At 39.7% G+C, this 25,014-nt stretch overlaps 1 protein-coding gene across 1 annotated transcript; it reads right to left on the reverse strand.

Annotated features, from left to right (window-relative positions):
* Positions 1-509: 509 nt before the first annotated feature.
* On the reverse strand, positions 510-12,224 carry naf1 (nuclear assembly factor 1 homolog (S. cerevisiae)). The gene is made up of 9 exons (XM_073477015.1): positions 12,148-12,224; positions 11,408-11,667; positions 11,089-11,230; positions 6,888-6,981; positions 6,688-6,770; positions 6,376-6,536; positions 6,192-6,243; positions 2,711-2,798; positions 510-2,511 (listed from the first exon to the last, which is right to left on the reverse strand). The coding sequence occupies exons 2-9, from the start codon at positions 11,665-11,667 to the stop codon at positions 2,102-2,104; spliced, it is 1,290 nt and encodes a 429-aa protein (XP_073333116.1). The 5' UTR covers positions 12,148-12,224; the 3' UTR covers positions 510-2,101.
* Between the last annotated feature and the right edge of the window lie 12,790 nt (positions 12,225-25,014).

Genomic DNA, 25,014 nt, shown 5'->3' on the forward strand with positions numbered 1-25,014 from the left:
CACATACCTTTTCCTGTCATTGGCCCCCGTCTTGTTTAGAGGAAGTACTGTCCCATCGAATGTTTCATCCTAAATACACTAAATGGATTTGATTCTTTTTTAAATTCTTTTTTGGGGTAGGGGTGGGTCTATTTTTATTTGCAGATTTTTCAGAGAATTGAATCTGTGTGGATTCTTTTGGTTATTTTTTTTAACAAACTATTTGTTTATGGTTGTTTAGTGTTTTAGAAGAATCTTTAAATGTTTTCACAGAACTTTACTGTGATAAAATACTAATTTGATCATGTTGTGTATGATGCACGCTTTCTGTGTTTATGATTGACGTTGCAGAGATTTTAAGATTAAATTAAATGTTACATTCTGGGCTTGTGGTTATGGAAGTCTCGTACCAGATTGCAGTTTCACTTAGGAAACTGGATGTGGTAGAGTGTGAACACAGCATCAGCTTCACACAACAGTGTGACCAAAACACAAATACACAGGACAAATGTGGCTGAAAATACTGCCTGTTCAGCGTGCACAAAGACATTTATTTCCCATTGACACAGCTCATCAGATAGGAAAGTGTAGACATTTACATAGCACTCTGGTACAAAGAAATATAGACATTTACAGCATTGCAAATGAGAGACAATGACTTGTCCTGGTTTCACACCTCAGTTAGTAAAATAAAAAGATCAATTCAAGTCCAATCATCCTCTCGCATTCATATCTTAACAGACCACAGCAATGTTGTCAAAGGTCTCCTGAAAAGTTGTTTCTAATAGTTAATTTTCTTAAAACCACCATATTTCTCTTCCATGCTTTGGAGACAGGACTGTATGGAGGCAACAAGAGCTTACAGACGAGACCAGATCAACTATAATGAAATAAACCAAAATTCTATTAATATTTTACTCAATTGACATGACAAATGATCAACATAAAAAACACATGAATTCAAGTAGCACTAAAGTAGTATGTCTGTTGTGTGTATATTTCATCACCATACTCATATTTGGCCAGCAGTTTGCAGAAAACTGAATGATGACATGTTGCCCTTAGTGCACAACAAACTGATTTCATTGAATACACTAATGGCAACAGTTGTCATACACTCACAATGTGCATAGAATGCACAGAATTCTGCCTTCAAGTGAAATTTTATCAAAATCACAAATGTAGAGGAATTCATCAAGCTTTCCACACATATCCTGTTGGTCGACTTAGCTGTCAAATAGTGACACCAAAATCAAATGTGTGAGCTTTGTTGGTTCACATGCTTCACTGGAGCCCATACTTCTAGTGGCAGGCTCCCTAATCTTATGTGCTGGGCATTTAATTTACAAAATGGGAACTACTGGGCAGTATGACCTCATTGGTGCAAGAGGAAGTATTTTATTTCCTGAGCGAGGTGTTTCCACACATCAACTTTCCATCCAGAGGTCCATCTAGCTTATTAAAATGATACAACGAATCAGGAAGCCATTGACTGTGACAATCAGCTTTGTGCAAAGTTCTGTTACGCAGTTGAGTTGGAGGAGAATATGTGCTTGTTTCATGAGGAAATCTTAACAAGCGCAACTGCCTGTTGCCAAGACTTTTGCATCAAGCTGAACATTTCTCAACCTTTTGAGTCTTGAGTCACAGTGAGTGGTGCCAACATGTTTTTGAGGTTCACTTCACAATGAATTGCGGCCTGCTATTCTGGTGTTTCAGTCCCTATGTGTGAACAGGATGGAAGTGATAAGTAATCTTTAATGGCATTAAACAGCTGTGTCTCAAAATATAACCATCATTACCTTTTTGATTAGGGACTACATTCCTTCAGGAGGTTCTGACTAGGGTCCAAATGGTTAATTGATATCAACTGCTGTGGGAAAAAGAAATTGATATATTCAAAATAATATATAAATATTAAAAAAACAAGACAAAGGCAGGGTGTGTGGTCGGTCACAGCACATCGCTCCATCAGCTATATTAAGTAAATGTCCTGTGTTAATCAGTGACTGCATGGCCTAATTAACACTGCTGAAAGCAGAGCCAGTGATTGGTACATGTGGATGATTCGTCCAGCTGTCCAGCCTGACTGTCTACATGTACAGAGGGTATGTGTTGGGCATCACTGAGGAGCAGGAGGAGGAGGAGGTGGAGGAGGAGGAGGAGGAGGAGGGAGGTCAGAGAAGGGGACAGAGTTTGGTGGCCAGAGAGTAGAAGAGAAAGATGGATTGAAGAAAGAGGGAGGAGGAGGGGGGTAGAGAGGGAAGTTGGGTGGTAGAAAAGGGGGAGGAGGGTAAGGGCAGGGAGGTGGAAGGTACATGGGAGGAATGTTTGTGTGTCTGGATGGTGGTTGTATGTGTGTGTGCTGGAACGGTGAATATTTATTCCTCGGGTTCTGGTGCCTGAATGGAGGCCCTGCATGTCTTGGTGGGAAAACCCGTGCGTTACGCTGCTGCTGCTGCTGCTGCTGCTGCTGCTGCTGCTGCTGCTGCTGCTGCTGCAATGTGTCCTGGGTAATGTGGCCAGGATTATCTGGAGAGAGAAAAAAACAGATGAAGCAGAGAGTAGTAGAGAGGAAAAAAGAAAAGGGATGAGTAGATGTCTGTCATATTCTAATGGAAAAATGATGACTCATCTTTAGACTTCTTTCAGATGTAAAACCTTTTAACCATCCAAACATGTCAACATTTCTATTTATTCATTAATATATTTGCTGAATGTGTGTGAATACCTGTACTGTTATTGTCCCTCTTCTTTTTGGAGTTCTTCACTTTCCTCTTGGCTTCCTGCTCTTTCTCGTCATCACTATAATCTAAAGCCTTGAGAGAAGAGAGACAGACAAGACTGAAAGTCCAAATCAAATTTACAAAATTAGAGGAGTCCTAAATATTTTCAGGCTCAACCATCACTTTTTTCAGATTTACTTGGTTTGATCTTAAAGTGAAACTCTCGCCAAAATGCAACCTAGGCTTTTTTTGTGAATGTACCCCAGTCAAACCTTCGTGTAAAAGCATAATTACAACGAAAAAGCCACTTTTAAGATTTACCGTAGTTTCGTTTTTGGGTCAAAATCATTTTCAATTGCGTGCTCGGGGCAGCTGTATGGTAGCATCAAAATTGCTATTTTTAAAACACTAAGAAGACTCGACACAACATGAAACACAAGCATTGAGAATATTGTTTGTGTACACAGAGTTTACTAAAAAGAAGGTTTTTGAACAACTCACACCAGCAGTAGCAGTAGCCGTCCTGCCAGTCGAGAAGAGTCGATCCCCGAGTGCGACGCTTTAGGAGCTTTCCACCTCGGGGATCGACGCATCTCAAAAAAAAAGAAGAGAGAAAAATGTGATTCTCCCAGGACATTCTGTCTCCATACGATAGGAGGTCATACATATCCTGTACAGACGTTAAAGTCTGGATAAGGATAGTAAAGTCTGCTCTATGAGTTTATATCTCATGGTCTCTGCAACCTAGTTTCTCTGAAGCTACTGTAGATATGTCTACAGAACACATCTGACGAACCAAGCCAAAGCAAAGCTGACTGTTTGTGTAAAACTTGTAAGGAGGCCTTCGATCTATCTATGTTAGCAGACTTAGTGTCTGTGACCTATTTACCTCCTATTCCTCTGGCTGGAGGTGAGAAACTCTACATTCACCCCCCTTGCTATGTTGTTAAACAGATAACCATGTATGGGAGGGATGCTTCCTGAGCTGGAGATATAATTTAAGCATTTGGGAAAACTTGTTCAGATCATCATGGCATCACTCTGTGCAGACAGACGTGCTGTTATTTTGCTCCTCTATGATCATGTTTTATAAACTATCTCAAGGTAAGTCATCGGTGTCTCTGAGTCTTCTTCATCTCTCCTGAATGGTCAAGCGAGCCAAAATTCCAAAAGTGTCTAATTCAATGTCTTCTGGATGCAGTCTGATGAGGTATATAATCTGCTGTTTTCTACTGTTCCCTGTTTTGCCGGTGTGTTCGTGACGATAAAAGGGACACACAAGAGGAAACCAACAGAAAGGCAAACTTGCCCACTGCTAATGTGAATGTAGTTAATTGTCGGTTATTAGCAGGCTTACCCGTGTTTAAAAAAAACTTGTGTACCCTTGCTAATTTTGGTGGAAAAGTGATATAATTCACTACTGGTTTCATGCTCAAGAAACGACAAAGATTGTATAGGACATCAAATGTCATGTCAAACATGGAAACTCATCCAATCACTAGTCTTTAGAGACTGACTTAAGGTACAAACTTGGTCTTTCCTAATCAAAAAATAATGTATTCATTTTATCGGGAGCAATCATTTCTGTCTTCATTACTCAATACAGGTCTATGCATTTCATTTCATTTATCAATTACATGTGGTGGTTAATATTTCTTTTTTTAAAGTTTTACATTTTTTGGCCTTAATGGCTTTATTGACTCTGAACGAGAGGTGACAGGAAACAGGATGAGAGAGAGGGGGAATGACCACAGGGCCACGGGTCGGACTCGAACCCTGGGCCGCTGCAGCAAGGACAAAGTCTCTGTACATGGGACACACACTCCACCAACTGAGCTAGCAGGGCGCCCAAGGAGCTGATGTTTCTGAAGATACTGAACCCTTTCTGTCTCAGACCTTTTTTAGGATGTGAAAATGACCCAAACACTATGCAGTTCTCAAAGTTCTGCACAAATAGTATAATTTACATGTTTCTGGCATCAAACAGTAAGTTACAAAGTTTGAAACAGAAATCAAAAATGTAAATAATAACCTTTGGACACAGCACGACCCAATGATGCCATGTCTAGCTCAGTCAGTGTGTGTGGGCGTGTGTGCGTGTCAGAGATGTTCACAAGTCATTTTTTGGAAGTCCAAGTCAAGTCTCAAGTCTCTGGCCATCTGATCTGCCCCCAACACTGTGTTGTTAAATCTTATGAATTCAAAGCATGTCCTGTAGCTACCATCCATACAGTACAGTATCAAAATCAGTTGTAGGATAATGTATGGGGTCTACTGCAACGCAGTCTGAAGAAACACAAATTAAGAACTCTGTTTCAATTTCATAACTGTATTTTTCAACATTTTGGTATCTGCTCAAAGGATACATGATGTTTGTGTTACTAACTGGCTGTGAATCCCAACCTCATCATGCATTACATTTTTCAGTGTTCAAAGTGAGAGGAAAACATCTGTATTGAAAGTGAACACAATTTCATACCTGTATTTTTCAACATTTTGGTATAAGTGTTATAAAATCTGCATGATAAAACTGTATATGTGTAGTGTTCTGGGGGGATATAGCTCTAAACTAATACTGCAACATTTCTATCATGTTTTTTTCCTGGAATAAAATGTGGGCAGCCAAGAGTGGATGTGAACTTGTGACAGGAAAAATATCACGTATGCTTTAATGGAGCTAGCTTAATTTTGTTTACATCCAGAACTTATATTGGGTCTCCAATTTAGGACATCGTGTAGTCTAATCTTCTGCTACTTAACACATCCCTCTAGCCCTCGGACCTGCTGAAATATTAACCTAAGTCTGTCACATCATATGGCCAACTATAAAGATGCAATCTGCCTGTTCCCAGCATTAGCACAACACTTTGTGAAGGTTAGCTTGTTTCCTGTGAGGATATATGCTAAGTTTAATGTCTGTTTCACATTAGCAAGTGACTGACCTGTCTGGGTGCGTTTTGAGATGCCTGATGAAATTCGACGTTGCATCATTTATCCTGGTGCCACACACCTGCATGCAGCTGTTCACTTATTTCCACTGTGCACAAAGTTATTGTAACCAAAAGTAATGATAAAGGCACAACTCCGAGAGGACTTGTTGTCACCATGGTCAATGCATTTTCTGATCTGAGTGCGCACATAGCGCATGCGTTACGTGGCACATTATGGCAAAGGGGACATGCAGCTCGTCATTCGTTTACCCAATGTATATGCACCAATACAATTAAATAGAAATACATGAATACATTTAGATTTAAAAAAGCAATTATTGCATGAAATACAGGTTGTTCACAAGTCTCGAAGCTCGAGTCCGAGTCAAGTCTGAAGTCTTTTGAGGTGGAGTCACAAGTCAGTCTGGAGTCACTGTTGCGACTTGAGTGCGACTCGAGTCCAAGTCTCAGACTTGAGTCCCCATCTCTGGTGTGTGTGTGTGTGTGTGTGTGTGTGTGTGTGTGTGTGTGTGTGTGTGCGCGCGTGTGTGTTTACCTCCACTGGTGGCTCTTGGTCATTCTTCCAGGATGCATCAGATCCTTTTAAGCTGAAAGAAAAGAGAATTTGACGTATTAGTTAGGTTTGATCAGAAAAAAATTTCAGTTCATCATAATTACTTTTACTATATAACTTACTGTGTAATTACTACTCAACAAACAAACCTTTAATAAATACTTACAGTTTGAGCTGCTGAATGAGGATGTATCTTGTGCACTCTTTGATGGCCGGTGCATAATAAACTGTCAGTCCCACTGTCAGCCCCTTGCTGCTGATCTGGTCTGCAGAGTTAAAACGCAAAATATAGAGTGGACTGGACACCGGGCCAAACACATCGAACACCTGAAACACATACAGATACATTGACATGTGGATACCAACAAGACGACAACAAACTGATACAAATTAAACACTTCTTCACACACTAAGACAGAAAAACAGAGTTGACAAAGGTTAAGGTCGTCATACAGACAGCCTCTGCTGGTCCACCCACCTTTCCCAAAGCCAGCCTATCAGATCTAAAGAGGATACTGTCATCAGTCAGAGCTGGTCTGTCTTTCAGGGACTGGATGATAACTGCAGACACAAAAAGAACAGTTTGAGACAGAGCTGAGGAATCACACATTAAAAGCTTCTACTCCACTTGGGTTTTTCTGAAGTGTGACCTGAACATGAGTGTGTGTATATATTTACCAAGTTGCTGTATAATACTGGAGACCGTTCCAACAGGCTGGAGTTCTGAATCTTCTGGTAACGAGATACACACCTCCTCCACCGCAGGCAGTTCCTACAAATAAACATCACATGTCAGCTTTTGGTCTGATGGTGTGAAAGTACATTTGTTTGTATGGTTTAAAACGCAACGAAACACAGGAAAAAAAGTGTGCTATAGATGTAAAAGAGCAATTCTGCTATTTTTACTTTTTAATTTTAATTACATGTTCTGATGTGTACATGATTCATACTAGGGGTGCAACGGTACAGTTAGCACACGGTTGGATATGTACCTCTGTTTTTGGATCTAGGTTTTAGTTTGGTAGGCCTTTTTTGTATGAGGAGAAAGAAAAGCTACAATTTTACTATCCCAAATTCTCTCTTTATTTTGCTTTTTAGCAACAACTAAAAGCGTTTCAGGTTTCTGTTGTGTTGTATAATGTCACATAAATAAACTTATATAAAAATAGAAACACTTTTAAGTGTGAAACATGCCAAATGTGCCTCTTGGCTTCTACTATTGGTATAATATAAAGAAAAACTAGTCCTGACAGCTCACAGCTGGTAGCCCATACATAATCTGAGAGAAACATAATTTCAAACATAGCTAATGCTCAGCCTATTTTAAGATACATTATTCACTATATTCAGGATGTAAAGCGCAATATCAGTTATCTATATATTCCTGTATTATCATTTCATTAATTTCAACTATCCTTGGTGATTGCAAGGCTCTGTGTTTTAGCCAATTCGTTTTGTATGGCTTTGCGTGTCTTTTCATAGAGGTCCGGAATAACTTGACTATTGAGAAATGTACAAGGGGGCACAATGTAACGTGGATCAATTACTTCCATGAGATGATGAGAACCCACATCCATCACCACCGAAAATGGGCAGCAAGTCTTTAGCAATGAATGTCCCTACTGCACTGGTGATTTTTTGTGTTTTTCTGGTGTGGTAGGATAGGTTTGTTTGAAGGCATGAGAGAGAAACTGTGGCTTCACTGACAGCGTTACCTGCTCGGCTGTCCTGCTTCCACACAGCGATATTGCTGGGGTGGTGGTGGCAGTGCAGATGCGTGCTCATATTTGAAGTGTTTCCAGTTGTGTAGCAACACAAGGTGAGCAGTGCTCGCTGACAGTAACTTTTCTATCCACCGTTTTTGTTCCCTCATCATTGTACATAACACCAAAACCACAATGTCCTCAAACTGTCGCCTCTCCACATCGGTCTCTATGCTGTCTGCTCTGAGTCTACCCTATTCCAGCACCACCTCCAGGGCCACTACATCATTTGCCTACTAACAGCGATTGGCCATTCACTTGCAGGGAGAGGTATTGTCTGGTTACACACCAACCCGCTCTCACTAGCCCTTTTCAAACAGAGTCGCCGTATTATCTCAGCAACGGCGGTTCACCAATTCTCCACCGTTGTTTGTTCAGCTCCGGCGTAAAGACGAACCAGTGTGTCAATTCATATAGCACGCTGGTGCTGCTGATCCAAAAGAGGCGTGAAGGTACACGTCATGATGATGACTTCTGTGTGGTTTTTTCAACGTGTTTCCCCCGGTGTCCTCCTGTTAATCTAAACATGTACCCACTGACTGTTTATAATTATATGGATGCTGTTATAATGTGTTGTGTGTGTGTTTTGCTGTTATTCAGGCAGAAATGTGACGAGGAGTCGGTAGGACAGACAGGATGACAGACACTTCTCCACGTATAACTGCGGTATTTTTTTCCTCACATAAGTTGCCACAGACACTACCAGTTACTATGTTACTGTTGTTTGGTCCTGTAACGTTGCTTTGTGGGACATTTCTCTTTATTTTGTTGAGTGGAGGATCTGTTTAGTTATCAGACTGTCAAAGTTACGTCCACTGAAAGTGCTTGTTTTTGTCCCTGACAGGCTGAGGTTGTTATTCTGACAGTCTGACAGCAAGGAAATGATTCCTACAGAGAGAGACGAGCACTTTTAGTGGACATAACTTTGACAGTCGGAGTTGCCCCACAGGTTTACGTTGCAGCCTTGTCGCAGTTGCCAGCTGAAGCAATGTACTGGACCGTTTCCAAAACTTTTGCAGAGTATGAATCCTTTACACACAAAACATGAAAATATAGGACCCAGGATTAAAAATACAGGAATTACCCTTTAAAAATGAGGACCGAACATTGTTTGGTGAAGCAGACCCCGAATGGAGGAGGAACATAACTGCCAATGTGTTATGTGGTGCGCTTTCTGTGAGGGTGTATGTTTCCGCTCACAATTTGTTCACAACTTCACCTTTCAATCAAGTCATCAAATTAAAGAGAAAAGTGCTTAATTACCTGGCCAACAGTGGTGCTTTATAGGCTAACATTAGCAACCCTTGCTCCTAGCCTGCCAGTCTGCACTGATATTAGAGGAGCAGTACCAAGCGTACAGATGTCAGGCATCAAATGCTATCAAAGGGTGGAATGCCACATTAAAATATGTGAAAATGTGGGACTGCCAAGCAAAAATCAGCAATAACAATGTAACATTTGCCAGCAAGCAAGTTGTTTAGCTACTGAGACATCTGCAGTCATCTGCGTGACTGTTTTATACTTGTTAAAAAGAAATGGACCATAATACATTTAAACTGTAAACACTGAAATGCATATCAACTCATCTCATTTACTCCGAAGAAGTCCATACCACTGTCATGTTTGTTTGAATCCCTCAGCTAGTTTTGAGCCCTGTCACGATGTGGCAGACAATAAAGTTTTTTGAATCTTGAATCATTAGCTGTCGGATTCAAACAAACATGTTGGTGGTGTGGGACTTCTTCAAAGTGAATGAAACAGATACAACTCAAGCTATTTGCAATCTGTGCAACACTAGAGTACCTCGTGGGGGAGCATCTGCAACATGTTTCAACATGACAATTTTAATCAGGCACCTGGATAAGGAATACAGGGAGGAGCATGCCGAGTTCAAGAAACGGAGCATGGAAAAAGAAAAAGAAACACCGAAACGGATGCTAAAGCAAACTACTTTAGATAGTACCCGTCTGTATAGCCGTGACAGTGAGAAGGCAAGGGGTGGCACAAGGAAACTTACTTAAACTTGCACCCATTATTTCTGTCTCAAGTTATTTTAGTTTGACCTGACTGAACTTTGAACTTATGTCTGGCCAGTCCTTGAATGCCCTCTAGAGGTCATTGATGTTTTCCCTTGCATCTCTGTCAGTTTGGGGCATGGCAAAGATTGTTAAACATTGGCAAAAATGCTTGAGCATACTTTTGTTGATACTCAGTAAACAGTACATAAGTATATACAGTAAATTAACAAGTTATTTAAATACACATATTTCTCCCTCACGTGATCGGTGATCGGTTTATTTAAGCTCACTAATCGGTGATCGGCCCCAAAAATCCTGATCATGTAAAGCCTATTTAGAAATATAATAAACAGCATTAAATGGCATTGCTAATAAGACTACAGGTTAGAGCAGAAGAGGCTTAGCAGAAAATATCTGAGCTCTTTCTCCTCGAATGTCACATCTGTAACACAAACAGAAATAACCACATTCTACAGGGAAGAAAAGACCAAATCAGTGACTTTCAACAACAGTCACTTCTGACAATTGACCGATGATTTGTATGATACTGTATGAAATCAGCAGACGTGTTTATTTCTGCTGTTTTCAACTAGAAACTAGAACATTTAAAAGATATAAAGACATTAAACATCACCTCTGATGTTTCTACTGGGCTTATTTCATTTACTGTATTGCTTTCTTAGTGGCTCTGACATCTACACAGCAGTTATCTCATACTAAGTGCTAGTTTGGGGTAAACTCAAGCTGCCAGCTACTGTCTTAAGTCTGTGGTCCATCAGTGTCCACCCTAATGTGGATCAAAGTGTTGTTGACGATAAATCACATGTATACACTTTGACATGACATCATAAAAAAGGACATTCAGATTGTAAGTAAGCTTGGTGGTGCAAGGTTTTCTAACAAACATTGTCATTTGTTCTGTAGCGTGCTCTAAGATGTAAAGCAGGAGACCATTACTGTTCATCTGCGATTTATACACTCAGTCCACTGACCAGACGCATATTGTCCTTCTGGCCACTTCAGCATGGAGGAAAAATGGGCATCCTGAACACACTGTAAAAACCTTCCAACTCTTCAAACATACAATCACAGACTGACCTCGAGCAGGACTTCATCTCTAGTTTTGATGGGGGCTGGCTGGCTGAAACCCTCGTCATCGTCATCATCCCCAAGCACGCGGGGAGAGGGTGAAGAAGAGGAAGAGGTGGATGATGAAGAGGAGGAGGAGGAAGAGCTGTCACTGAGGACAGGAAATGGAGAGAATCTGAGTCAGTCATTCGTTTCCATTCCTTTACTGTTTCCTGTTTAGAACTTCATTAACATCAAATACAAAGATGAGAACTGGGGCAAAAGTACTGAGCATGAGTGGTCTAAAAACAACAAGCCTGTTATCACAGCGTAGTGTGTCTGTAAATACCTGTCTGAATCCTCAGAGTCTTCGTCATCACTGTCCTCTGTCTTACACACACTGACTGAAGACAGTGTTGCTGCTGTTGAGTCCGTCTGTACATCTCCTGTTTCCTCTCCATGTGTGTGAGTATTTGATGACGTGTCTGCACCGTCTGGGGTTACAACGAGACACTCTAGTTGTGTTGTCATGGTAACCTCCATCTCCTCTTCCCCCTCACTGTGCGCTGGTAATGTCTGTCCATTCTCTTCTGATAGTTTTTCATCCATCTGAAATGTACAAACCGGGAAGGGGTGTTCAGAGAAAAGATGGAGCTGAAGAATCCACATAACTTCCTTTTATTTGACTCTCAGTTTATCTTGAATGATCAACCACATTGTCATATGATCAGCACCTTGAATTTGAATACTTAATCTGCTGTCAATACAGGGTGAAATAAGACAAGCAGCATGGACACAAATACAGTTCCCTCCATTTCCTGAAAACCAACGCATGTCACCGTTGAAAAGTATTTCTTTTAAAAATGACACTGGCCAGAAATAGGCGACAGACGAGTTACCGAACAGTATGGACCAACCAGCGAGCCACTCGGCCAACTAGCTAACAAGCTAACGAGGACCAACAGCGTCTAATTTGAGTTTCAAGCTGGAGTCAGCAGCTGTGGCCCAGCGTGGCTCCTCTCCGACAGGTTCCACAGGCAATATGTCGCCCAGTACCAGTGTTTCTGTGTTGTTAATTCGCGTTATTACCTGTTTGTTTGTGAGGCTATTGGATGCGTGCTGCGAAGAACCTCATGAGACCGCTCACAAGTAAACCCAAAATGGACGAAACTACTTCCGTTTATAAAGTTTTACAATAAAAGCTTCATTTACGGTCGTGTTTTAAAATTACTTGTGGAAACGAGTACTACACAAACTACAATAAAACATACAACGAGACATTAAACTCACGGAAACTTGTGTAAAAATACACGTGATTATATATTATTCTTTTCACAGTATATGGTGGCCTATTCATGGCAATAACTTTTTTTTAGGATTTCTCCGTAGATTAAATTTGTTTTAAAATAAGAGTAGATTTCCTATATTCTGGTGCCTTTTAACTAGTGTTCTGGTCCTTTATCTGGCTATAGTAGCATTAGAAAAAAAAATCGTCAGGCCTACATTTTGCAATTTCATCCAAAAAGCTAAATGTAAACTGATTCAATTTATCATAGCTTTGGGGCACAAGCTCATGATATACTGAATTTTTTGAATAAAAATACATATTTGCTAACATTTCAAATAGAAAACTACTTAAAATTCAAAACTAATCATTTTAAAAAGTATAATAATCGTATAATGGCTGGGACGCCCATGTCTATCAATATAAGCATATGTGCAGGCCATCATTAGACAAGGCAGTAAGAACATATGTTACTTCACATTGTAAATTATTGTACAATAGATTTTATGTACTATAAATTAACAAAGGCCTACGATACATCTGCATTTAGTACCTTGTTTGGAAATGTCACCATAACGGTCTCCTACATTTTATTTTGAAGGCAGAGATTTTAAATTCCGGTCGTAGTCATTCCTGTCTGTGAACTTGACGCAGCTGCATGCTCCATCCACCACACGTGGGTCTATGTTTATCCGGGTAGGCGCGAGGCTGTTGCGCAGTCTGAAGAGCTGCAACTACGAGGAGAGCTTTACACTGTAGTGCAGACAGACAGTGTGCTGATTGATAATGACTCAGTCTGTCAAAGGCTTCTATCTAAACCAAGGAGCAAAATACATGTTGCATACCCATCAGTACTAAATACAGCAAGCGCTCCACCCAATACTGTTATTTGCATCGCATTGATGAAAAGGAGGTTGTGATGGTGTTGTAAAAAGTAGGCCACTCTGAATACTTGAGTAAACGTGTTAAAAATGTGCCTATTTATAAGATATTAAATGTAAATATGTATCAAAGTAGTTTCCTGACTTTAAATGTCCTTAAGTGTTAGGTAATTACACACGGTAACATGTATGTACTGTATGTAATGGGTCTACCGATTATTGCGCCTGAATGAATATCTGCGCCGATATTATTTTTCTGATTATCCAAATCAATTTTTTTTCTGATTTCTGACAATGCGCTACTTTGACTCTGTTGCAGCACGTCATCTACAAACTAGTAACTAAAGTTACCAAATAGCCTTGATGTAGTGAAGTAAAAGTACAATATTTGCCTTCAAAATGTAGTAGAAGTCTAAAGTAGCAGAACATTGAAATACTCAAAACTTAGCTGCTGAAAGGAACTTTCATTTTTTGCTGATTCTGGCGACCTCTGCAGCCAAAAGATGAAAATAGTGATTACAAAGTAACGTTACTGTACCAACAGACTACAGAGCAGCTTTCCTCATGCTGTGAGACTCATCAGTTTATCCTCAGTATTCCACCATAGAAAATTGTTTCATTATTTATCCAACCTTGGTTGGAATCTGACCCGGCATTAATAATTACTATTTTGATTATACAGAAATAGACAATCTTCTTATTGTTAGTCTTGTTTGCCTATGAAGGACATAAAGAGGCGTCCATATTTAACTGAGACTGTTTCCTTGTAGTAGCTGTACGTACAGTACTTAGGTAAATGTACTTGGTAGCAACTATTAGCAAAAGTGGCAATAGTAGGCTACAAAGTAGGTCTACTAACACATCCAAACTGTAGGCTACAGAAGTGGTTTGAAGCAGTATTAAAATCTTTAAATAAAACTAGTAGCAGTAGTAGAAACACAACAACCTCATAATACTCGATTACAAGTAAAAGCCATGTGTTCAAAATTTTACTAAACTATGAGTAGGCCTATAAGTATTATCAGAATCATGTACTGAAAGTAGGTTAAGTAAAATATCAATGACCCACCATTGATGATATAAGATTACTCCTGCTGATGATGACTTCATCATCTTGTTTTATGAAATAGTATTTGTATTATCGGCTGTTACACTTTTGCACACATTGGAAATGATTATTTTTAGCAAAACCTTGAAAATGTAAAATATATGTTTATCAGCATACAGTTTACTTTAATGGAGTACAGTCGTGGTCAAAAGTTTACATCCGCATGTTCATCATGACAGTCCTCAGTTCCAGTGATTTCTTCAGCTCTCATGTTTCTGTGATGTAATGAGTGCAACACAAACTACTTTGTCAAAAAACATTCATGAAGTTTGGTTCAATAATGAATTTATTATAGGTCTTTTGAAAATGTGACCAAATCTGCTGATAGTTGTAGAAACCATTGGAACTGAAAACTGCACTGTACACTTATGATCATGACTGTATCTTAGGCTTTATAAGTTCTTAACAGTTTAGGTATAAGAATCCCCAGGGTACAGGTCATACTGCAAGTAATGTATGCAGGTAGAATTACACTTTGCCAGAAGGTGGCAGCATACTCCTGTTAATTAAAAAAAAGTTATGCTATACTTAGTGTGTTTATATTTAGTGTGTTTTTTTTATACTTTAGCAATGCTGTGTGACATTTGGAGTCAAATAGTTTATAGCTACTTTGACTCAAAAACAATGAAGCTTGAAAAGGCCATGGTATTTAGGTAATCCTGTGTGAAAATGATTGACTGTTCCTCACTGAACTTAAATAACCAATAGTGGTGCCCATTTCAGTGCAGACTGTAAAAATCATTAATCATTTCTCAAGTCAGAGGTAATGTGCTCTGACCTGCAGGCAGGATGGAGGGGAAAACAACACTTTACACTGATGGATTTGGGGATGTGGAGTGTGCATGTGCATCTCTGTGTTCTGGTTCAGTAAATGTTACAATCCATAAATGTGGTAAAAGTTTTTGTTTTAGTGTGTTTTTTTTATACTTTAGCTTTCATTCTGTCCTTTAATAACTTCTTCTTGGCTGAATGTGTGCACAGGCTTCTGTTGTTAGATGTTCAAAATGTGCAAGAAAATGACTTTTTTAATTTAGTAATTTTTGTTCCTCAACAGCTTATTTTAAGTTTCCTAATCACTGACAATGTTTTGGAATAGTTTCCCAGTCTTTCACCTGGCAGCAGGGTCAAATAAATACTGCATACAATCAGCTGATGCTGGCTCCTGAATGGCAATATTGTTACTGAGCTAATCAACTGGCACCAGCTCAGTGCCACTGTTGTAGTTCAAAGCCAGCTCACACATCAAACAACACTTCTCAAGCAGCTCAACGAAGGCCTGCTTTGTGCCAATCAGTGTTGCTTTTAAAGACAACATCACATAAATGGCTACAGTCACCAGTTCTACGTCAGCACTGAGAAGAATCATAAGTGTACCCCAGTATGATTCATGTTGGCATGCACCAAAGGAGCAGAGAAATATGCTATTGTTGCTGGTGCTTATGACTCATCTCACCAGAATGCTGTACAAGAATCATATATGTGCATTTCAAGTTGATGGGAAGTGGAACACTGATATGTCTCATTGAGATACTGCATCTGTATCCTATGATATTTCCTATGATAACATTGTATAAGCCAAGCTTCTAACGCTGATTCCCATTGTTCCATAAATAGAGAGCAGGCTTCATAGCTGAGAAATTCCTAATGTGCACACTCAAAGAAAACCTTGTCAACCTTTGTTGTGTTGCGTAGAGAACCACTCAGTGCATTTGTCCTGGTGACTCTAGAGGCTGAGGAAAATATTCCTCATATTAACTCATATTTCTAACACGGTGGTGTCACTGATGGTGCAATGTATGACAACTGTTCAGCTCTTTCCACCTGTTTTTCTCTGGGTTTGCCAGCTGTCCACACTGGAAAACAAAGGAAAAATGTACAAAAGTCGACCAAGGTCACTCTGATATTGCCATTATTACAGAAGCAGGAATGTAATTGAATTGTTGGAGGTCTTAGTTCATGATTCAGAACACCTGCAGAGACACCTCTGTTCCAACAATTAAAACAGTTGTTTTTAAAGGAAAAGCTCACCCAACAATGAAAAGTCAGTCATCACCTACTCTCTGTTACATCAATGGAAAGTTGGGTGAAGTTTCGTAGTCCACAAAACAACTGATTTGAGACATTATTTAAACCCTTTTTAAGCTGAAATCTTCACTGTAGCTGCTGAGCTAAAAGCATTAGTGCACCCCCCATCTAAGATATGTGCACAGGCTCGACCGCATGTTGAGGGTGTAAATACTGTCTTCTCAAATCAATTTGGGATTCATTTTGGATCTTTCACAAAGAACAAAAGTCATTATTCATAGAAAAAGTACATTTTGTCAATTGCCTGCAACTGAAGTAAGACCATTTGAGATCTGATGATAAACAACCACACAACCCAGTTTGATCTGCAGCTGTAACAGCTGAAGTATGAAGCAAATAGACAAATGAAATCTATTTGCCTCAGATTCTTGTATAGATTGCAAACATGTATTCACTAATGTCTCATTGAGTACCATTGAAGTAATATCTTCAATTTCTTAGTCTGACCAACATCAACATTTTTTGTGCGGGTTTGACATTCCAACATAGCAGTATTATCTACTTTATCACAGTACATATCAAGGTATCACAGGAGCATCATATCATTATCCAAATTTTACACATGGCCTCAAAAAAAAAGGGTTGGGAATGAGCCTCTGCCCCAGGTGAAGGAGGTCTCACTGATAGATCAGACTGTTGTGGGGAAGAAGAAGAAGAAGAAGAAGAAGAAGAAGAGCCTGAAGGATTGGCTACTGATTTATCCAACCCTCATCTATAGTCATGAAGTTTGGGAAGTGATGAAAAGAATGAAATGCTCAATTCAAACTGAAATTGGAAACTGCTGGTCCTTCACCTTAAAAAGAGCCAGTTGTCCCAGTTTGTTCTTGTCCTTACATCTTTGGTTCTTCATCAGAGCCAGAGAAGTGGGTACACGCCTGCTGATCTACTTTCATCACTCTTTGGTTAGTTGGATATACACCTTGTTCCCACATGGTCATATAGAAGCAAAATCTCTTTCTCCATGAGTCCATATGCATTCAACTTGAGACTGTAGTGTTCTGACAGTACGCAGGATTGAACTTGCGTCTCTCAGGGGCCACAGGATGTGTTTGCTGGTCATAAAGGCAGCAGGTGTTTTTGTGGCATTGTCTCTCTCTCTCTCTCTCACACACACACACACACACACACACACACACACACACACACACACGCACGCACACACACACAGCAGGTGTTGTTTGTCAGAGACTATTCTTCTTTTTAATGGTCCCAATGTCAGTCATTGTGTCACACACGGCAAACAGAATCAATTTACTGCAGCTCCACTGTGACACCTCCATATGTCAGAGAAAATTCCTCAAATTCTTGGATTTTTTTCCTGTTGTTGGTGTGTCACTTCCACATTTCCTCCCATGGGTGACAAGGTGCAGCTGTTTATGAGCTTTAAAAGAAAAATGCACTAAAAATGCCATACAAGGACAAGGCCAGCATTATTTCAATTAAACAGTTTCAGTACACTGTCTGTTTTGATTTTTCATACCCTCTCTGACTCTCTGCTTTAGATTTTTCATTTGTAAAACCATAAGCTGACAATATCAAACTCTCTAACTCTAACTCAATTGGGAAAACAAAGCTAGATTTAACACGAAACTGCCTAATATTGGCTCTAAATATTTAGTGCTTAATGTTTATTTGCAGAAAGCAAGGGATTTACTGTTTAAGTTTTGTTTCCTATCATCACTGACAAAGTAGTGAAAATGATGAGCACTACACTATTACTATAAATCAGTGTTTCTCAAACTTTTCATACCGTGTACCACCTCAGAAAATATTAGGCTCTCCAAGTACCACCATTATGACCAACATTATAGATAAGGCTGCTGGTTCAGATAATATACCTGGCTGTGTACTAAAAACATGTTCCAATCAGCTAGCTGATGTTATTACAGACATTTTAAACTCTCTCAGGAGACTGTTCCCTTCTGCCTCAAGACAGCCTTCATTGTTCCTGTACCTAAAATGTCTGCTGTGTCTAGACTTAATGAACACTGCCCTGTGGCTCTCACCCCCATCCTGATGCAGTGCTTTGAGTCACCGGTTCTAAACACACTGGGCTCGAGTACAACGCTCTGCAAATCGATATTGGACTTCCTCACAAGCAGACTCCAGAGAGTTCAGATTGGCAGTCAAACCTCCTCTATGTCCGTGCTCAACACTGGAGTTCCACAGGGCTGTGTGCTCAGCCCCCCTCCTGTTCACACTGTAAACCCATGACTGCACTCCCAGACATCAAGAGAACTCCGTGAAGTATGTAGACAAAACCACCATAATCTGTCGTATTATAAAGAATGATGACTTCATATCTGGAGGAAATCAACAATCTTGCAGAGTGTCATACAGAGAGCAATCTACTGCTCAATGTCAACAAAACCAAGGAGCTGATTGTTGGTTTTAGAAAAAGGAGACAAAGACACACACTCCTGTCTACATCAGTGGAGCTGAAGTGGAGTAGGTGAACAGTTTTAGGTTCCTGGGAATCAACATGGTCATCACACATCAACACCCTGGTTAAAACAAAACAGAAAAGGCTCTACTTCCTCTGGACACTCAGGAAGGCACAATTTTAAAGCTAAGTTCTTGTCAGCTTTTACAGAGGGGCAACAGAAAGCATTCTGGAGGAAGGCTCTACAGCAGGTGATTAAACCTAGGGATGCAACGACACTAATCAGGATAAGATACAATACGATATCATCACGATATATGGTCCACAGTTTGATATTTATCTCGATATTTAAAAAAGAAAAAGAAAAAAAAGACGTGAACAATGTCCTTTAATAAATGTGATGTGCACTGCATTTATTATTCATGTACAATTTGTTTTAACATTTTACTTGAGGTCCCTCTGCTTTCTTTCTATAGTATAATAAAAGTAGCCGGCACCCAGGGGGGTGTGACACAGGGGACACCTGAGAACAGGCACTTGGCCGCGGGTCCCACTGATCTTCCTCCCTCTTGTTATCCAGCAGACGACCAGGGCCATGAAAAAATCTCTCTCAGCATCACTGACACATTATTATTTCAGTCAACAGTTTGAGTGAAGCATAGAGAACGCAATGAACGAAGCCAACCAATCTTATGAGAACTCCCTGCACCCTCTGCTGTTCAAACAGAACAATACAATGACAAGGCGAGATATTAGAATGCACTCAAATTGATTTCCCTTGTTAGAGCCATGAACTTTATGAGCAAAATAACCATGTGATAGGTTGGGAGATGTCATCACAGTCCAATAACGGTATCCCAGCATTTTTTATTGCGATATGGTTAAATTCAGTATATCGTTACATCCCTAATTAAAACTGGTTACAATGCCTGTGTTGGTATCTCCAAAGTCTTATTTCATGGAAGTACTTTTGGCATCGTATCCTATGAACCTGTACATAGCCCATAATAAATGTACCTAAACCTAGATCTGTTTTGCACTTAAGACAGCTCAAACTTCAGCAGGGTTGTTACCAGGGCTTCGCTGGTACCCATGTGCTTTTTGGTGGGTGGTCGTGGAAGCCTGATAACACGCCTGATATCTGGCAGAGGAAATGTCACACTGGACTGACAAACTCTTTTTCAACCTGATCCATGATGAGACACCCCATCATGCATTGCTGCTTGCCTAACAGTCTTAATGAACTGTGCACATTTAGGGATCTGTGGACATTAAAGTAATGAGCCAAATATACTGTATATTATCAGTTCAGTTCAAGTTTCATTTCGGTCTTCTACATTTACATCAGTGTGTGTTATTCACCCACTAATGGTGAAAGCCTTGCAGTAGGATTTCAGCTTTATGTGTTACATATTTTAATGTGTTTTCTAGTTCAAAGCATATCACACACGCACACGCACACGCACACGCACACACTCACACACTCACACTTGTGCCAATTGTCTGCCATGATAAAGCATTCTGTACGCACTGACTGATACAAATGAAGAACTTTAGCTGTATGTTAAAGCACACTGAAGCACACACAAGGTAAAAACCCTGTGTTAACAGGTTAAAACAAGTTTGAGCATACAGTGTTACATTTTTGACTGTGAAAACACACAACTGGTTACAACTTATAACCAAGCCAAAGTGAAGCAATTATTTTCATATCAGCTCAAATTCCTTAGACGTCTGTGATTGCACGACCAAAAGCATAGCATTCCAATTAGGGAACACACACAAACATTGAGGGATGAACACACACACACACACACACACACACACACACACACACACACTCAGAGGGAGAAAGAGATTGGTTCCGAGTGCAGAACCTTGACCTGCTGTTTGTGTGGGGTCTGAGCTATTAGTCCTTGGATGTGCTGTGAATATGTATTTGTGTGTGTGTGTGTGTGTGTGTGTGTGTGTGTGTGTGTGTGTGTGTGTGTGTGTGTGTGTGCAATTAATTGCCTAACCAAGAGGTCAATGTTGAGCCAAGGATTTGTTGTTTATGTAACTGAGAGCTGGAGAGATGCAGGGAGAGAGAACAACGTGAACTTACCACAGCAACTTATATGCTTATTCGCCTTCGTCTGTGAAATTGTCTGTCAAATCATTACAGCGTTGAGCATTGAGTTTAAAAGGTTGGAAGTGCGAAATTGACACCTGTTGAATTCATACTCACACAAACAAATAGGGGGTAGCAAATCACCAGAATAACATCTTACTGCTCCTTACTCAATTCTTTTTATTCTTTCATAATTGCTGCTGTTGGCTAGTTAGCTCAGTTAGCTGTGCAGCAAGCTGGACCACTGGGGGAGTGTTTACACTTGTAGCACAGATGCTTTCAACCCACCAGGAAAAGGAGCTTTTCAGGCAGAGGGTACGGGGGAACCAGTGTGTAAAGCTGGCGGGGAACAGTGCCATAATGGGCACCAGAACCGGTGCCCATTATGGCGGTTGCGTTGGTTGTGACTATGCAACGGAATCGGTCTCAGCAGCGGTCAGTGAACACGGCTGGAACAGCACCGAACACAGCCTCTGTGATCTCACAGAGGCCAGTGTGATGACAAGAAATACAGTACCAAGGTAGATTACAGCCTCTCTGACCAGGACTCTCACACCCAGGTAAATGAAGCCAATGCGGGCTAGGGTGGGGACAGGAAAGGAGTGCAGCTGCAATGGAGCAAGAGGGGGCTCGGGCATTTAGCAGCAGGCAGTGGGGAGAAACGGCAGAGAGAGCCAGAATATGTTCACATCCAACTGTCTTAGGGGTTTATTTTGACCAAATCAGAGTTGGTGATTGTTTGAACAGTCGGAAGCCAAACCAAGATTTTGAGTTTAATGTAGTTTCTGTTGAGTTAATTAATGTAGTTTCTGTTGAGTTTTAATGGAGTGTGTTTTAAGATGAGTTAACAAGGAAATTAAACTTGTGGTAGTCCAGTAAATAGGTGTAAGAATATTTCCTTTCTTGACATTTTGTGAGTTTATTTTGTTTATTTTATTTATTTAAAAAAAAGCTCAGAGAGCTTGTGGAATGAAGCAAACTGGCCAATCAATTCTCTCAACTGAAACTATACAGTGGGAAGCCTGAGCTTTTAGCTACTGTCTTAGCTACTATCTGACTCTCAACTCGTGAGGTACAAAGTGGTTTTACATAAGGACAACTGTTAGTTCTCCACAATCGCTTGATAATTTTAGTTTTTTTTGTTTTGTTTACGTTTTAAGTAAATGTTTAACACTTGAGGTAAAAACATACCTGTTACAAAATGTAAAATGACAGTGACAGTAAATTATATTTTATGTCCAAACTAAAATCATTTTTTCACTGAGATTTTCATAAAAGGGAGAGACACACTGTGGCACATTGTTGCACACAGACACACATACCAAGATCTAAACACACATTAGCCATTAGGTCATTGACTTGTTTCCCTGGGCCCAGTCTAATTAATGGTGTCTAAGTGTCAGCCAGCCAACAAAGGCAGCTTATCTGTCCACTAACATGCTTTCCCTCCAGTCATTGTGTGTGTGTGTGTGTGTGTGTGTGAGAGAGAGAGAGGGAGAGCAAGCAAAAGAGCAGAGTACAACATAATATCCATTTTACTCTTCCTATTTTGATACAAGCAAATAATGTAAACGTTGTGGGGATGAAACAATATATCATAATTCACAATACCACAATAAAAAATGTCTTGATACTGTAGCAGGACTGTGATGGCATCTCCCAACATACCACATGGTTATTTTGCTCGTAAAGTTCACGGATCTAACAAGGGAAATCAGCATGAGTGCCTTGTCATTGTATTGTTCTGTTTATACAGTCATACTGCTCAAGAAGACAGCATCTCGTTAATATGGGTCCTATCTGAGTTCTCATAAGACCCACCCGACTGTGCCTCTGCTCTGATTAGTTGGTTAACTTTAACTCACACAGTATTTCTGGAAATGTCTGTTTTCAGTGGTGTTGGAGCTGTAGTTTTGTGGGTAAACACACCAACCTCTTCTGCTTCTCACTCCTCCAGAGCAACTCTTCGCTTTTTTTTAATATCTGATAAGTAAGTGTTGAGTTTTTGGTATCATTACATCACTAACACGTTGAGATTATTATATGAGAATATATTTGATGTACTTTAAGGCTTTTTATAAAAAAATTGAATATCTGATAAGTAAATGTTGAGTTTTTGGTATCATTACATCACTAACACGTTGAGATTATTATATGAGAATATATTTGATGTACTTTAAGGCTTTTTATAAATTGTTGCTCTCTTTGGGCTGATACAAGGACATTTATCGCCATGGCCCCACATCCTGCATCTGTCATGTAATATGATACCTGGACTGTAAAGTGACTGTAAAGAACAACTGAACAGTGTTACCCCCACTAATCTGTTGTACATTTGCCCTCACCACCAAAAATGTATTCTTGTGCCTGTATGGTCACTGGTGGGAATTATCCTCCATGCAGGAAATGACTGAGAGAGAAATGGTCACTGAAATAGCATCAAGTGTGGTTCTCCACCTACGCACTGCTGGTGTGCAAACATTTTGGGGCTGTTGAGCTGGACCATGACCTTTACTGGAGCACAGTGTGAGGTAGATACTTCTGCTGGTTTTGTAGCCAGGGGCAGGTGAGCAACAGAGGCTTATTTGGACATGTTGGAGTACAGAAGACTTTGGTAATGGAGAGAACAGTTCAGACCTCCTCGGTAGACGCTGATGTTGCATTAAAAGCAACAGAAACTTACTTAATGTGTGTTTAATGTGCTGTTTTAAGTACTTGAGCAAAAGACCTATGCTGTCATTTGTGACTAAGCAAGGTGTTGTTCTGTGTCATCTTTGTTTATGTGCCAGATAACATGCACATCAACAGATTCTGTTCAAAGGATTACAGTTTTTTTTCCTTCGATAAAATCCTTTGTGCAGTAGAAAATAAGATGCTACATGTCTGCCAGCCTCTGCGCCAAATCAAATTAAATCTTTTTCTGCTGTTTAGATTTTACAGAGTATGTCTGGTGACAGAAAAAAAAAAAGATTGGCCATCGAGTGAAGCAGCTTGATCTGGGATGTTGTGGTGGAGACAGGTCAGTAGATAAGTGTTGTTTTCCTTTTGGTTAAAAGAAAATTGATTGTGATATTGTATACATGTCGTTGAAAATCACTTATTGTATCATGCTGCATTGCAATTAGTCTCTAATTTCGATTTTTGGTTTTCCACACAAACCCCTGTAAAACAATAGGTTAAGGATTTTACATATTCATAATGTTTCATACACAGACATAGTCTGGACTCTTACAATATAAATTCAAGAAGAAAATTGATCATCTGTTGCTTTTTGACTACTGTAGTGACATTTTGCAGACCTAAGACATGTTTTTTCTGTCTTCGATGTAAATAAAATTACTACATTTATCATCATTTCTCAATAAAAGGACACTTGAAAATGTATTTTATAATTAATTCTTACTTGAGTTACTTTCTGGTTATTAAGTGCATTAATTTATGAACGTGTCAAAAGGAACCTGTATTTCCACCAGTGTTTTTTTTTTGTTAAAAATGAGTCTAACAACTAAAAATAGTAGATAGTATCTAATATTTGGTACCTGGTACAACATACATTTCATTAATCAGTACTTTGATCCAGTGTAAATCTGATATTTAGGATGTCACATGAATGTTAAACTTTTCATTGTCATTTTTCGCATTTTTTGAAAATAATCAGTGTTGTCTACTTATTAAGGCATGATGAATAGGTGAAATCGGAAATGTGTATTTTGTTTTGTGTTTCCACCTGTCAGCTCATTTTGTGGTTCTACCTTTTACAGAAAACAATCTGTGGGGTTTATGGTGAGTTACTAAAAGATCCTTGGTTTTAGCAGTTGATGGCCCATCACAAACATCTCCTCCTTCAACTTGTTGCTATCTATGCATTTCCCTCACAGAAACACACAGATGTGCTGCTTACTGACACTGCCTTATGGAGTTTCTAGCTTGAAACAGCAAAAGGTGTTCATCAGGCAGTGATGTATGTGGATGTTTATGTGGACACAATAACATCCACAGAGACACAATGACATGAACCTGAATAATCTATTGGAATCCAACTTAAAATACCACATTTGGGAAATGGTAAAGGAACAGTTCACCAAAAACGAAAATCCAGTCATC

Source organism: Pagrus major, chromosome 1, assembly GCF_040436345.1.
Source record: "Pagrus major chromosome 1, Pma_NU_1.0".
NCBI lineage: Eukaryota > Metazoa > Chordata > Actinopteri > Spariformes > Sparidae > Pagrus > Pagrus major.